A 16323-nucleotide genomic window follows, 5' to 3' on the forward strand; every position below is an offset into this window, starting at 1 on the left:
GAAACTGTTCAGATTCCTAAACTATTGCAAAAAAACTTTCAAGATAAATTTCATCTTGCTTATACAGGAAGGATGAGTTTTTCAAATAGTGCATAGCAGTGATACTGTAAGCATTTTAGAGAGGACCATTATGTAGATTTAAGATTTGGAAGCACATGAACACCTGCCACCACCCCAGCTGCTCCTCTCAGAAATGCCACTGAATAACGCCCCCTTGTGGAGCATCTTTAGCATGCTAAACACGAGTGAGTGTGTGAGTGAGTTTATTAGCAGTGATAGGCTGGAGGTTAGGGAACCAGCCCTGTGACCGGAAGGTTGCCAGTTCCATCCCCTGAGCCGACACTGTGTGACTGAAGTGCCCTTTGAGCAAGACACCTAACCCCCAACTGCTCCCCAGGCGCCGTGGATAGGGCTGCCCACTGCTCCGGGCAAGTCTGCTCACTGCCCCCTAGCGTGTGTGCTCAATAGTGTGTATGTGCTGTTTCACTGCACAGATGGATAAAATGCGGAGGTGAAATTTCTCTACTGTGGGACTAATAAGGGTCACTTAATCTAATTTTAACCTTAAAAATTAGTTAACACGAGCAAGGTGCCTCAGATCTAAAATCTCAGATATGTGAAGTTTCACTGGTAGTTTTTGATAGTAAAGAAAATGGCAATATTTGTGTTATAGACATTGTGACCCCTGGTTCCTATCACCACCACTGTAAAGAAATGTGAATTAGTTTCTCTACAATGCACGATTTCACCTCACACCACTTTAACTAACTTTGTTTGCATCTCATTGATTGAATTATGCAGAAATTTGAAAAAAAATCAATTCCCCATTTAATTTTATGTAGCATGTTATGGAGGCTTACTGTAGTCTCTAGTCTCCTCTGCATCAGGAAATAATAAAATGATGTTCAAATGACATTATGTCTCTTTTAAACCTTCTGAGCAGCACTGTAGATAATACTGACATTAATACGATCATCCTCCTCTGCCAAGAGGCACTCAGACTGTTCTTTGCGCCTTTTTTGTGACTGCAATTTACAGCTGTTTCCATATAGCATTAACCTGTCAAGTCTGTAGAGCTATAGCCCACACTTACAGTAGAAGCCACAGAACAAACAGCAAACAAAACAGTGATTCTCCATCTGTGCTCAGGCCCTATAAAATCCTGATTGATAATGTGTCACAAATGGAAACTAAAGTCCAGCAGCTAATTTAGTCTACGTGGAAATGGCCATGTTTTTCCCACCTGAGGGTCACAGTGTGCCTACTTCATCTTTCTTCCTGCTGACCACAACAGCTTCTCCAAATCGATTTTATGAACGATCAGTCGTTCAGAATAAATAGCTCTGCTGTGCGACTCCAAGAAGCCCAGAACTGTGATTTATAATTGTGTGTGTGTGTTATTCAGGCCCGTTATACATGCACACCTTAGTTCTCCCAGTCAGTATTTGTCATTTACCTTTTATGCAGACAATATTTTTCACTAAGAATGCATAGAAATTTTGGCCCCTGAAAAAATAGCAGGAAATGGTAAACATTGGTGCTTTCAATTTTCAGCCAAAAGAGAATTTTTACATTTAAATAGGTCAAAATGTAGCACTTAACAAGTTATTTCAATGGTAAAAACACGGATTTCTTTGCTCTCCTTCACTTTTCAGCACAGATGCATTTAAATACAAACGCAGTCCGCTGCAGCTGCGTTCAGTGCAGTCTTGAACCTACATTAAATGTTGAAAGCAGTTTGTTAAAGCTTGCTAGCGGCCCCTGCTGGAGAATCGCCAGACTGCTAGACAAGAGTTCCAAAGCCATGTTCATATATTTTAAAAGTATAGGTGTTCTCTGTCGTCACAGCAGAGGCACTCTGGAATTCAGCTTTAGATGCCTTTGAGAAATCACGAAGTATTACTTTTTTGTTATTTTACAACTTTAAATATTATTTTTCTAGCTATTTAAACCTAAATTAGTCTTCTACTTGTCTTAGTTCCTTTTCCCTATATGGCAATTATTGCGTTTAAAGCATCGTCAGCATTGTAATGTGTTAATTTAAAAGCATAAATAACACAGAAAATTGTATATAAACGAACACTTTCTTTCAATCTCGGTTGAAAATTTCCATTTTGGTGCTTCACTGTTATTCACTGTGTGTCTAAAAGCATCTAGACACCCTTAAGGTGCAACCATTGCTGACACAGAATTATAGTCGCCATGTAAAAGCATTGTCAATAGAATGAGATACTCTGGAGCTGCAGCACATGAGCCTAACCAAGCATTGGCTAGAGATAAAAATCCCCCCCAGCACTGGACTGTAGAGCAGTGAAACTGTTCTCTGGAGTGATGGAGCTCCATCCACTGCCTTTGGGATAAGGTGGAATGACCCAGAACTGCTCATCCAACATCAGTACCTGACCTGACTAATGCTCCTGTGGCTGAATGTAATCAAATCACAGCAATGTTCAAACATCTAGTGGAAAGCCTTTTCAGAAAAGTAGAGGCTGAACTGCAGCAAAAAGGGAGGACAAACTTCGTATTAATACCATTAAAAAATTAGAAAATTAGAAAATTTGAATGAACAGGTATCTACAAACCTCTTGACCTTTGGTGTTCCACCGCGGTGTGCACAGAGGCTAACGTGAGATTGAACTGTTCTCAGAATACCAGGTGAGCTATTTTCCCCTTGTACAGATAAGAAAGGAGGAGAGGATGCGGAATAGCAGCAGATGGTCCATACCAGCTCCTCTGGCAATTCTGTTACAGAGAGATAAAACTGCAGAGATGGCATATCAGAGGAATGTTAATAAACGTTCCTATTTTGCCTCAAACTCAGTGGAGCGTAGATTGTAGCTGAAAGAAAGGGATTCATTGACGCTGCCTTGTGCTCAGGAGTATTATGTTGAAACACATACCAGTTAATACGCGTAAGAAACAAAAGGCAAGAATAATACAGTGTGATCCAATACAACATACCGTTGTATGTAGAATTTTGAGTGCCTCGCTGAAATGTAATGTTTTGTTGATCTTCTAAGTGAAAATAAGTGAACACATCCTGTACAGAGGACACACTTCTGCACATTTTAATGCACAGTTACTGTTTATTTGCCGAATTTCCTAACATGTTAAATTCAGCAAATAAATAGAAATTCTGTCAGGACCACTTTTGTCGAAGAAAATATTTTGTTTCCATTTGCAGTAGGTTATATTTGGCAGTATGGCTCTGTTCTGGGACCTCCCTACCTTTCCATATGTATACATGGAAAGCTTAAGGCAGGGAGAGCAGCAGAAAGACAAGAAAAAAACATACCAGGGAAAATCTCAGGCCAGCAGGAGGTTGCGAAGAGGCTTGTAGAGGAAGCGGTGAGAATGAGCACAGGCTACAGCAGCTTAAATAGGCACCCTGACAAACTCAATAAATTCGCATAGCTTTAATTTACTGAACAGCAAATTTAAGCTTACAGATTCACAGAACTAACTGGGCAACAACACTTATGCAAATCAGTCCATCAACAACTTTGACTTCAGATGTAGTATTAAAGGATTTGTTAGAGCAGTAAAACAGTGACATAAGCTCGTTCTTGTAAACAATGAAGACAAGCTTGCATCACTGGATGCCAAACACACCACACTAAACATCATGGCCAGCAAGATGCTACCAGAGTGAACCTCTGGATAGTAAAACACCAACTTGCGCATGTGCTGTCCCACCAAACTACAGATACATTCTCTGTTTAAAACCGACTCCAGGCAGACAACTTCACCTTACATGTTACTGGAGGCACAAACAACCTACAAAACGTACCAATTTTACAACCAAACAAAATAAAACAGTTACTTACTTTCTTTAGCATCGTTAAGGCATTGCTATCCTGCTTTATATGTAATGATGATAATGGTAAAATAGTGGCAAGTCTGTTTTGTGTCCTGTGTTCAACACAAACTACTGGGCGCAGCCATATTACTACAACTCCCTGAGGCAGCAGGCAGCTGAAGTAGTGTACCAAGACTTAAGCCCTGCTTGTAGGGTATTATTACTTAAGTAATAGTCATTTGCAGTAATTATATTTGGCAGTATGGCTCTGTTCTGGGACCTCCCAGCTCTTCCATGTGCACGCATGGAAAGCCAAAGGCAGGGAGAGCAGCAGAAAGACACCAAAACCACCGTGCCAGGCAAACCACTGGCCAGCAAGAGATTGAAAAGCGGCTTGAAGAGGAGCAGCAAGAATGGGCAGGCTAAAGCAGCCTAAATGAACGCCCTGACAAATTTAGCCGATCGTCTGCATAGCAGACATTAAGCTGAGCTGTCAGCTGATTAAGATCAGCTGATAACAGCTGGTGATTTGAGATTGGGGCCTGAGCTTGACTTTGTGGCTTGCCTGAAGTAACGCTATGCTCAATTTGTGCACTATAATTTGCAGAAAAATGCCAGAGTGAAGTTTATTCCCTGTAGAGAATGTGTTAACTTAGTGTGAAATGTGAGAATGCCTTTTTAAAAAACACTGGCACTGACTGGTAGCTTTCTACGTTCATGTCAAGCCATCATGCCCCATTTTAAAGGGTGATACTACCACAATTTCTGTTAAATTCCACCACTGAGATGTAAACAGTTATTCAGAGTTTGATGTGAAACGATTCATTGTAGAAAAACTTACCGGCTCTTTACAGTTGTGGTCTGGAAACCAGGGGTCATGCTGTCTACAACGCAAATGTATTCGTTTTATTTACTATCCAAAACAACCAGTAAACCTACACATGTCTTTTTTATATGTAGTGATGATGGTAAAATAGTGGCAAGTCTGTTTTCTTTGGATATTATATTTTCCTTGGAATGACCTGCATGTACCACTTTGGTATGAATAGCTTTTGAAAGATAGATAAGTTTACCTCAAAACAATGGAGGTATTTCACAAAGCAGATACCTTAGGCCAAAAAAAACAAGCCTGTCCAAAAGGAGGAGTTATTGGACAGTGCTCAACTTTGGATCCAGTTTACTAAGGAATCCTGCTTTGTGAAATACTGCTAATGTCTAAACACTTCAGACGTCGGTTCCTGTCACCACCACTGTGAACGGATCTGACTCTGTAATCTTCTCTAGAAACAAGAGTTTCAAATCAAATCACTCTGAATGACTTTGGTAAATCCTAACCATTAAATTACGCAGACATTTTATTAAAGTGGGAGAATTCCCCTTCAACTTTTTTAAACCAGGCAGTGTAAAATATTCTTGTACACTGAGAAAATGCAAAGATTTTTCATTTCTGTTATGATATTATGCGTTTTTATGTGGAAGACCCTGCTGTCCGGCAGCGGTACTGTATCTGACTGCTGTGTGTTTGGCGTTTGCAGCTGGGGAAAGTGCTGCGGAGTCCCTTCATGAAGTTTGTGGCTCATGCTGCGTCCTTCATCATCTTCCTCTGTCTGCTTGTTTTCAATGCGTCTGACCGCTTTGAGGGAATCACCACTCTGCCAAATGTCACGGTAACTGACCACCCGCTCCAGATCTTCAGGGTGAAGACCACTCGCTTCACATGGACTGAGATCCTTATCATGGTGTGGGTGGCAGGTAAGTCGCTGGATACTAAAATATTAATTTTAAACTATTAATGTTGGTATATTTATGCCAAACATGTTGGATCTCACAGAGACACACTGTCCTCTTGATCTTTTACAAAGCTTACCATGAGTCTTAGCTTCCAATTAGTACCTTCACACCACATTTAACTGCTAGACACTGTTGAACACTGTTAAAGATGCTAAGATACCCAGTGGTGCTATAAGAGTAAAAAGTCAAACTTTTAGTTGTTCCTGGGGGGCACAAAAGCACTGCACTGTTGAAGTTATCTTAACCATTACAGCAAATGTCAGTAAGTTTTACAGTCATCCAAGTCATTGATCTGTTTAGTTTGCAAAGCAAGTAAGTTTGTGGTATAATACTGAAGATGTTTCACTCTAACAACTGCTTTTGTCATTGAGAATCATCACTAAGCGAAAGCTATAGAGTGCTCAGAAATAGTACTGGGACACCTCTTCCATCACTTATTATTTTTTTTCCCATTATTTAATTTATTAAAGTATTGTGCAATTTGTACTTTACTTTATTCAAAAGTACATAGTTTGCGCTGTATTATAACTTATCAATCAATATTTTGGGTTCAGTTGAACAACCCATCCAACACACCTGCATCAAAAACTCATTAACATTCTGAAAGATATTGCTGTAAAAAACTTGAATTAATCCGTCAAAAAATATTGTCTCTTCGTAATAAAATGTCTGTGATAAAGATTATGTACATTGAAAATTCCATAATCAAATGTGAAAAACGTCCTGAAGTCTTGGAGAGGATGTGATCCAAACCTGCCTCACTCTGGCCTTTCAAAAGAGAACATCCAACAAGCCTGGCGAGCATCGGTTGTGCACACTCCATGCTTAGAATAATTCATGCTGTCATCCAAAAGAAGAGATAGGCAACAAAATGCTATCCTACTAAAATACTAAATAAGTACTTTTACATGCTTTGCTAAGTTTTCAGTGAGTCTGCAGGAAGAACTTTGCTGTCATTCCAACTACATGTAAGTACTAAGTGGAACGAAACAGCGTCCCTTTAGGGCCTCAGTGCATCATAAGCACATTGAGCCACATTGATGAAACCTAACCCTGCTACACTACACAAAATGTTTGCCACTGACATTAAGCCGTATTCATCAAGCCAGCATGGTGCTGGTCAGCGCTGGCCTCCCCCATAGCTGTAGTATTTTTTTTAATGTGTCTCAGCTACAGTTAAAATTGACATGTTTATGTGCTAATGCATATTAATGACCAACACCCAGCACTTGTTTAGCTGACATAGTGGACATGCTACATCAAAGTAATCCAAAAAACAGAGCTGAGAATTCTAAGAAAAGAAGTAGAGCTACAGTTCAGTAAAACTGTAGCAACAGTTAAAAAGGCAAACAACTGCAAAACTGTATCAGTGAAAAGCCGTGGGAAGACAAAAATTAAGAAAAAAGAAGGAAGGACAGAAAAGTAGTTCAGCTTTTTACGAGGCTGAACTCAGCTTGTCATTCGCCAGCTTCTTGTTCGAAATTTCCTATTCCACCTTAAATGGTGCCTGAGGTGCCAGAGTGTAACTGCTGCACCATTTAAGGTGGAACAGGAGAATTCAAACAGGATTGACTTCAGCCTCGTAAAAAGTCGAACGTTGAGAAACATTTTACAAAGAACTATTCTAATTTTGTGGAAAGTCTCCTGCCGGAGATGCGAGAAGAAGACTTTTTAGTGTTTGACAGTTTCTTGCTGCACATTAAACGTATCAGGAAACCAGCTGAAGTGATTATTAATGCAAATAAGTGTGTCAAATTGTCTCTTAATTCTCGATGTTCATCTTAAATCTTTCTCTTTGCTGTTTCGTTAGCTACTAGCTAGGCCAGATTGTCTGTGTTGCTATAGTGACCAGCAGTCTGTGCGCCAACGTTCAGGGTTAAAGATCAATGAATTAGTAGTTAATTTCAGTTTTTAAGACCATTTATTGATAACACTGTGTTAAAACCATAGGCAGAGCTTTATTTTACTGCAAAGGAGGATTATTTTATTTTTATCTAAGAATCTAATTCTGCTGTGGAGCCGCAACAGGGCAGTAAAAGAGCTGTATGCGGCTTTGGAGCCACATGTTGCCAACTTCTGCACTATACCGATATAATACTCTAGACAACAAATGTACATCCAAACACCTTGACCTACTGCTACTAGAAAAAATGTGCTCACCAGCATCTAAACATAAAGGACTCATGATTTTTGAAATGATGACATGTTTGTTCATCAATGTTAAATTTACAGCACAGAGATCAGATTGGAAAGCATTTCACTGGCAGTGGCATCACAAAATTACAACCTGAGAAACTGGACTGGATTTGAAAGATTCCTCATTGTGTTTCATATTTCAAAGAGGTTTCAAATGAATTCAAGACACTGAAACCTTATTAAATGAGGTACAGAACAATGTTGCTGTATAGCAAATAAACAAGTACTCTAGTGGAGAGGCCGCTTCATATATCACCTTGTATCTGCACTCATTGTCCACTTCTGTACATAATTATCCTAAATATATACCATAAATATCAGCAGGTATTATTTGGATGGTGGATCACTCTCAGCACTGCAGTAACACTGACATGGTGGTGGTGTGTTGTGTGTGTTGAGCTGGTACGAGTGGATCAGACACAGCAGTGCTGCTGGAGTTTTTAAACACAGTGTCCACTCACTGTCCACTCTGGTAGACACTCCTACCTTGTTGGTCCACCTTGTAAATGTAAAGTTAGAGATGATTAAATATAATTATACATATAGCTTATTACATCTCAGTCAAAAAGGTCCTCATTAAAAACAATTTTTTGGCAGGAAAGTATTTCAAATCTTGCAGTCTGAAAAGGACGTTGTGCCGCTGGTGAAGAAAGCAGAAAATATGCATTCCATAGTCTGGACATTTCTGCTGGCCTGGAAAAATCCATCCCTGCAGAAGTCCTACAGTTGTGTGCACTTGGAGTCGTCTCAGCATTTCGAAAGAGCCTATTTGCTAACCAGTGGTCAGTCTCTTATTACTGTGTTCAATCTAGTGTGACAAAGGCTTGAATTCTTCATATCTAGAAGGTTCTGCACAGTGGCGTAATGGTCAGCCATTACAGAACTCATCAGTTTATGTGACCTTACTGGACAGACTCCTGATTAACTCTGCTCTCAGTAGTGCTGTGGTCGGCTTGTCCTTGAGTGTTCTGTGAACGAATGGGCTCATTTCTATTGCATGTGTGTTGTAGCAGCCTTGAAAGAGGCGAGCGGTCACCTGCTCTGTCATGAAAACGATTAACTTGGCAGTCAGCCAACAGGTTTGAAAATATTGTATCCACAAATAATGTAAGTGCAGCCCTGAAATATGTTAGATCTTTTGACCAGCTTTACATAAAGGAATAGATTGGCAAAACATCTAATTTACAGTTTTTCTCTTATCTTAAATATAATTGATCATCCAAGACGTTAAGCTTATTATTAGCATTACGCGCACCACATGCCTGAATCATGACACACTCACATTAGATCGTGCTACTAAATAAGGATGGGTGCAAGTCATTGCTTAACCAAGTATTCGTTACACCTACACTACCTAACAATATACCACGCAAATTGTGTGTGTAAATTTTTAGGGATGCACTGATACCATTTTTTCCTTTAGAATACTGATACATGATCCTTAAGTATCAGTCAATACCAATACAAACTCTTTCTAAATAACTTATGGCCTGAAATTTATACAGTTCCACTTTTTCACAATTTAAATATTTTATTTTTGGTAAAAGCTGTCTTCTGTGTCACAAATAAAACATACAAAGCTTTTAAATATGTATTGAATTTCTCAAGTCATTTGTTTCATACGTGTGTCCCATACATTCGCGCTTACATATATGAGCTTCAGACTCAGTAAGTTTCAATGCAACCCTATTCATTTTGTGTTGCGTTTGACCAAAAAGATGAAAATTCCAATTTGTATCTCACTTGGATCCACAGTGTAGCAGTGTTGCTACCTCTCCAGAGAGTCTGGTAGGTTTTATCTCTGAACATGACCAAGGATCACCTTTTCTTAAGGGTCATTTGCCTGGCATGCAAAACAACCAATCATTGGGCCTCATTCACCAATCATTCTTAAGAAGAAATTTCTTAAAACCTACTTACGCAGTTTTCACGACGATTCTGACCTTCACCACCGTCTTCTTATTTGCCATTTGTAGGAACACGTCATGAATCTGACGTTGACTTTTTCCTTAGGACCTTTCTCAAGAACAAATTAAAGAAAAAACTTTGGGAAATGAGGCCAACAACAAAAACAGTCCTGTGTGAAACCAAATGGTATACAGTGGCTTACCTGCTATGTGAGCTTCAAACAAAACTCTTGAATCAATTTTAAAGAAGAGATTTCAGGAAATTTTACTAGTTTTACTCCAAAAAGACCATTGTTTTCACGGTGTGCAGAGAAGGCACCTGCTGCTTGTGACTCACCAACTCAAGTGCTCAGCCACGAAAAATGACTCAACTTTTTTTAAGTAATCTCAGATAGACTTAATTATGGCGTTCCTAACAATGTTTGACAGACTGTCATCCGTAAAATGGACAATAGTATGTCACAAAGGTAAAAACAGTAGTATCAGCCACAACATTAAAACCTACATTTACTTTGTCCTTTTGCACATTTTTATAGACAACATGTATTACTTGTTAGCCACATTAGCCTCATAGCTCCAGTGCAAAACTAAGCACATTTTAGACCCCAGAATGTCTTAGCTGATTGACTGCATTTGGTGGAAGTGAAGAACTGTGTAAATGTGTTTCTTTCAATCAACTTTAACACATGCAAATGTTCCTCAAAGCACTTTATCTCCATGCTTGACTGACTCTCTTCCTCTTACTCTCATGAAAAGGCATAATCATGCTGTAAATCTTGCTGCCTTTGACAGAATATCATCATGGATTTCTTGAGCATAAAATCAAGCCAAGATGTATGGCTACAGCTTGAGAAAGACATCAGGAGTGCAACCATACATACCAGGCTCAGAATAATGCTCTCTCCTAACTGCATGAAGGGCATAACCCAGTAAATACAGCAGCGCAAGAACAAGCTTATTGATTTTCTGTTATCTGCTCACTCCCCTGAGAGGAGCAGAATAAGAGATGAGAGGGGGATAGATGGACTAAAACAGAGAAACAGAACTCTAGCACTGTTGCACTTTATTTAACGGCTGAGGAGTGAGTGTTTTGGCCCACAGAGAGTAAAACTCTCGCTCTTCCACCCAATCCTGCAGGTATGATGTGGTCAGAGTGTAAAGAGCTCTGGACAGAAGGGCCCAGGGAGTACATCCTGCAACTGTGGAACGTTCTGGATTTCGGCATGCTGTCCATCTTCATTGCGGCGTTCACCGCCCGCTTCTTAGCCTTTCTGCAGGCCATGAAGGCCCAAGAGTACGTGGATGAGAAGATCCACGCCGCTGACCTGTCTCTGGTCACGTTGCCGCCTGACATCAAGTACTTCACGTACGGTGAGTGTGTGAGGCTTTAAACCCCATAAGCCCTGCTTCAGAGAGCACCCACATCCACCCAGCACTGAGGCCACAGATTGCATTTCTAGACTGCATGACTTCACAATTTATTAACATCTTAAACCCATAGGTTTATTATATCTTATTAATCTTAATACTTTTTCTTCAGTAACTATTAAATATTAAATAAGAAACAGATAAAGATAAAATCTGCAACCTTCTTTCAATAGGAGTTAAGACCCAACAGCAATAAATCTGTTTTATCGGAATTTAGCAGGAGGAAGTTTCTGGTCATCCTGGCTTTTTATGTCTTTAACATAGTTTTCCACTATGTGTAGATATGTCACAGGATCAATACATGTATAACCCAATATCATCAGCATAAAAGTGATAGCCAGCAAATAAATAAAGGGAGAACAGTAAGGGCCCTAAAACAGAGCCTTGTGGGACACCATATTGTTCTTTTCTATATTCAGAAAACTCCCTGGGCAGCAGCCTTTCAAGTAAAATCTAAACTGGGCAAGATCTTATCTGTCTAAACCGAGCACAATTTCAAGCCTGTCCGTTAAAATATCAGGGTCAGTTGTATTTAAAGCTGGTCTCAAGTTCTGTGGTACCAGAGGAGAGACTTTTCCAGAATCTGAGGCAGTCAGTAAATTAATCATCTTAGGTTTACTCTTTAGGTTTAATCTTCTCTGAGGTCATTAAAACAAGTTAAGTGTGGATAAACTGATAAATAACTTGTATATTTTCTGCTAATAATTTAGCCAATCAAATTGAGATTGGCAATTGGGATTAGCAAAATAAGATAAGAAAGACTAGATTATTGTGCTGTTTTGGCACAGTAGCAGAGCAGAGGGATTTACTGAATGGTGTGCAAGTTCCAGTGTGATTCTCTTTCTCCATCACAAGAAAAATGGCTTCCCTCAGACCCTTAGCTTATCTCAGAGGGGCAAAGGTGAAGAGCTACCTTAGATTTACTATTAAACTTCACTGATATCAGTTCATCATTTTAAAATATTTTAAATGTTTCAAACAAATCATAGCCAGCTTGGCCATTTCAAGTGTATCCACAAATAATTCAGCCATTCAGGCTGCCCTGTGGGGTTGGTGTAGTGAAATTACAGTGAATAGATTATTATGCAAAAAGGTTTTACTAATTGGTATGTAAATTCAGTGTGACTGTCTTCTTCTAGCGAGGGATAAGTGGCTTCCCTCAGACCCTCAGCTTATCTCTGAGGGGCTATACGCCATTGCTGTGGTCCTGAGCTTCTCCCGGATCGCCTACATCCTCCCGGCCAACGAAAGCTTCGGCCCACTGCAGATTTCCCTGGGGCGAACCGTTAAAGACATCTTCAAGTTCATGGTGCTGTTCATCATGGTCTTCCTCGCCTTCATGATTGGCATGTTCATCCTCTATTCCTACTATCTGGGTGCCAAGGTTAACCCTGCCTTCACCACGTGAGTGACAGGACAACAACCAATCAATCTTTCTAAACCCTTCCCCCTTTATTTTCTTATGCATGAAAAAGAGCGCGGCTGGGTGTGGAAAAGGCATTAAGTACAGGGCGAGGGCAAGAAAGTGTAAAGCATAGCATGAGAAGGCAATTAAGTAACAATAAAAGAGTATATTGGGATATAGCGTTAATTTAAGCTCAGCTCACTCAGGCAGAGAGTGCCATATAGGCTCCGTAAGCTCAGCTCCACCATCTACTTCCACACTAATTCAGATGGAACTGAGAGAGGCAGTGCAAAGCATGAAGACACCAAGCAAAGCAACTAATTTCACACCGTAGCTTATCTTCAGGAAGGACACTGTACTGCTAAAGACAGCAGGAGGGAAGGAAACAGTCTGAACTATTTCCTCAGATCTGCCAGCTTCATAAGCAGAACGTTGAGCCCTGGAAATCATTAGTTATCACCATAGCTGCTGGTTTTTGGTCATTCCTCAGACACACACCATACATTTATTTAGACACATATACACACAGGCTGTCTACAGTTATGTGAACACATGATTTCTGTTTATGGCAGTAATCCCAGACCATAAAGCAGATTTATTTTTTCCATATGGAAGATGTTGAAGGGGAATTCTACCATTTTTTTTTTAAATGAGATAAACAGTCATTTAGAGTGGTTTGATGTGAAATAGAATAAACTTTGACTCAGATTTCATTACGGCATTGGTGATCAGAAGCAAGGGTTGTGTTCTTCAGGGACTGTTTTGACCCTACATGTAACCTTCCACCATTAATGTATTTCAAAATTATGTTTTAGGCCAAAATCTATCTTAAAGCTAGCTTTCACAGGTTTCCCCACAGATCCTTAAAAAGTCTACCAAAGTCTTAAAATAGATATGAAAATTTAAAAGCCATAACATGTCTGAAAATGTTTTATTTTCATCTGTTAGAGGTATTAAATGTAGGGATGTCAAGGCATATTTTAATTACTCAGGTATTGGCTAAACAAACCCCTATCCAGTTCAGGTTTTTTGCACCCTGTTTACACCGCTGTCATAGAGGCGCCATAAACAGACATTATTCAACACACTGCAGCAGTGAGGTAGATAACAGAAGGTAGCAAAGCAGTCTGAATATCTACAGTCTGGAACTGCTTTACAGTGGAAAATGAAAACTGTAATTTCTGCACTGCCTGTGCTTCTTCTGTAGTTGAACTAACCGCCTTGTATCTAAACACTGCAAGAAAAATCTGAATATTTCTGTTTTCTCAAAAATCTAAGATTATACTGTATATTGAAGTAGCTACGTAATCTGGGAGATCAATAAAATTAAATCATATTAAACGGAACAACAAAAAGTGAGCTAAACATCTAAACATATCAGTCCAGAATCTTATATTATACGCATACTAAGGCTGAAGTAACATTAATGTATTTTACCTCAATTGTGCTGTTCTATTTGATATTATATATGAAAACACAGATTGGATGAGACTAAATATCAGCTGATGCTCCATATTAAAGGTCTCAAATCTGATTGGAGGGTGGGACGATGCGGGGGGGGGGTGAATTGGAACATTCCTAACTAAATTATAAGATGATTCCATTTCATTTTCAGAACAGTTAACTAAAACCACTTATCCGACAGTGATCCTGTGGTCAGGAACTGGCGCGGTAGAGAATGGTGACATTGCTAAAGTCACACTGAAGGGTCATGCAGTCTCTAAGCATATATCCATGCTTTTGGATAGTAGTCGGTTTGAATAAAATGGACATTAATGATTGGCATATTTGAGTTTGTGTGCACAAGTTGGTCATTTTCCAGTTCAAATTGTATTATTTTGCTATGTTGAGCTCTGAAAAAGCATTAAAAATTGGGCAACAAACCTTTTTCAATGAGTGATCACCACCACTGAGAAATCTTAGCAATTGGCAGGTTTTTCTATAAAGGCTCATTTCATAATAAACCATCTGAATTACATTGTTTACTATGATCTCTGTGATTGAATTGTGCAGGAAAATTTCCCTTTTATTTGCTTAGTTTTATATACGATTTACAGTTTTGACAAAGAATATTTTCAGTTTCTAGACTGATATAATGGAAGAACGTAGCCTCCCTGACTTAAAATCAGAACTGCTTCTGTTTAAAGCCAGAATCCATTTTAAAGGCTTGTTTTACTGATTGAGTGTGTTTAAACTTCAATCATAAACCCATATCAGGTTAGTCTACAAACAGCTACACTCCTAAAAAATCTAAGTGGGTTCTTTACGTCAGTGCCAAGAAGAACTACATTAATTTCCTTAAAGATCCTATTCAGTGGACGGTGTTTAAAGAACCATTTAGTAAATGTGATGTGTGGACGGTTCTTTAAAGAACCATTTAGTAAATGTGATGTGTGAGTGTGAGGAACCTTTTTAAAGTTTAAAGAATCTGTGCACAATGTAGAAGTTCTGTATTAATGAACCAGATTTTCCAAGAAGCATATGTCCAACCCATAAACCATCTAGGAACCTCTACTTTTGTATATAATATGTCGCTGTCGTCAGAACAAAACCTCGTATCTCCAAAATGGTAACTTTACAGGAAAAGGAAAAACTACTTAGACTTTACTTTTAATGTAAGTCAATGGAACCAGATTTTTTTCCAGGTCATTTTGAGCTGTTTCTTTTGATCCATTCATCATGAAATTTACACACAATGTAAAGAGTAGCATGCATTTTCAAATTATGTCAAATATGTGTGTGTGTGTGTGTGTGTGTGTGTGTGATTTAATACTGGACTTGGGCCTGCTTTACTATCTCTCTTCCCCTATATGTCTCTGCAGAGTCGAGGAGAGTTTTAAAACCCTGTTTTGGTCCATATTTGGCCTGTCTGAAGTTTCCTCCGTGGTGCTAAAGTATGACCACAAGTTTATTGAGAACATCGGCTACGTTCTGTACGGGATATATAACGTTACTATGGTCGTGGTTCTGCTCAACATGCTCATCGCCATGATCAACAGCTCCTACCAGGAGATAGAGGTGAGAAGTCTGAGAACGTTTATATTCGTAATCTGTTTCTTTTCATTGCTTAGTGTTGCAATTTCTAGTAAGTTAAAACTGTGGCCATGTCTAACCTTCGCCTAGAGAGCAGCTGACGAGTTCCCATTTCCCTATGAGCTCTGAAAGCAAAGCTGTGTCTCAAGGGATTACACTGTGAAAGAGCAAAGAGTTAAGATTAATCGAAATCAAGCAGCAACAGCAATCGAAAAACCACACTGTGAATGGAGGTTATATAAGTTACGATTCTAACAGTTCTGTTATTTGATTGGCGGGACACTGTAGGCATCACCTAACCTAGACTCCTAGCTAGAACTTTTGTTTTAAACTCCATCTCATCCTCTTTACTGTTTCAGGGAGACTCTCTGGTTGGAGAGCAAAAAAGCCATAATCTCCATTTATCATCAGTGGGCTTGATGTGGGAGTAGAGGTCACGATGTGTTCCATAAATAGATAAATATGTTGAAAATGTTATGCATATGCAGATTATCCTCCGTGTACTAATCCCAAAAGTAGAATCAGAGTAAAAGCGAGAGCGAGAAACAAGGACGGAGGATAGAAAAGCAGCACCTCAAAGAATGTTAATGACATTGGATTTTTACACTACTGTAATCTGACAGAGATTAATGGGCATTCGGTTATTTGATGACAGCCACGCTTTGAGTTCAGAGGGCAAAGACAGGAAGCTTTACATTCATCAGTTAGCTGTCCATTCCGATTAGAGCATGGAGCATTTTGAAGCTTGGGAGTTAGAGCAGGGC

General features: G+C 39.3%; 1 protein-coding gene across 1 annotated transcript in view; it reads left to right on the forward strand.

Moving 5' to 3' along the window:
- Positions 1-16323, forward strand: part of trpc3 (transient receptor potential cation channel, subfamily C, member 3) — a 71099-nt gene that overhangs the window by 40707 nt on the left and 14069 nt on the right. Inside the window, exons 6-9 of the mRNA XM_036576927.1 lie at positions 5335-5551; positions 10831-11064; positions 12261-12525; positions 15349-15544. Coding sequence (XP_036432820.1) covers positions 5335-5551; positions 10831-11064; positions 12261-12525; positions 15349-15544 — 912 coding nt within the window. The remainder of the gene's footprint in view (positions 1-5334; positions 5552-10830; positions 11065-12260; positions 12526-15348; positions 15545-16323) is intronic.

The sequence above is a fragment of the Colossoma macropomum genome, unplaced genomic scaffold (assembly GCF_904425465.1).
Source record: "Colossoma macropomum unplaced genomic scaffold, Colossoma_macropomum, whole genome shotgun sequence".
Taxonomy (NCBI): Eukaryota; Metazoa; Chordata; class Actinopteri; order Characiformes; family Serrasalmidae; genus Colossoma; species Colossoma macropomum.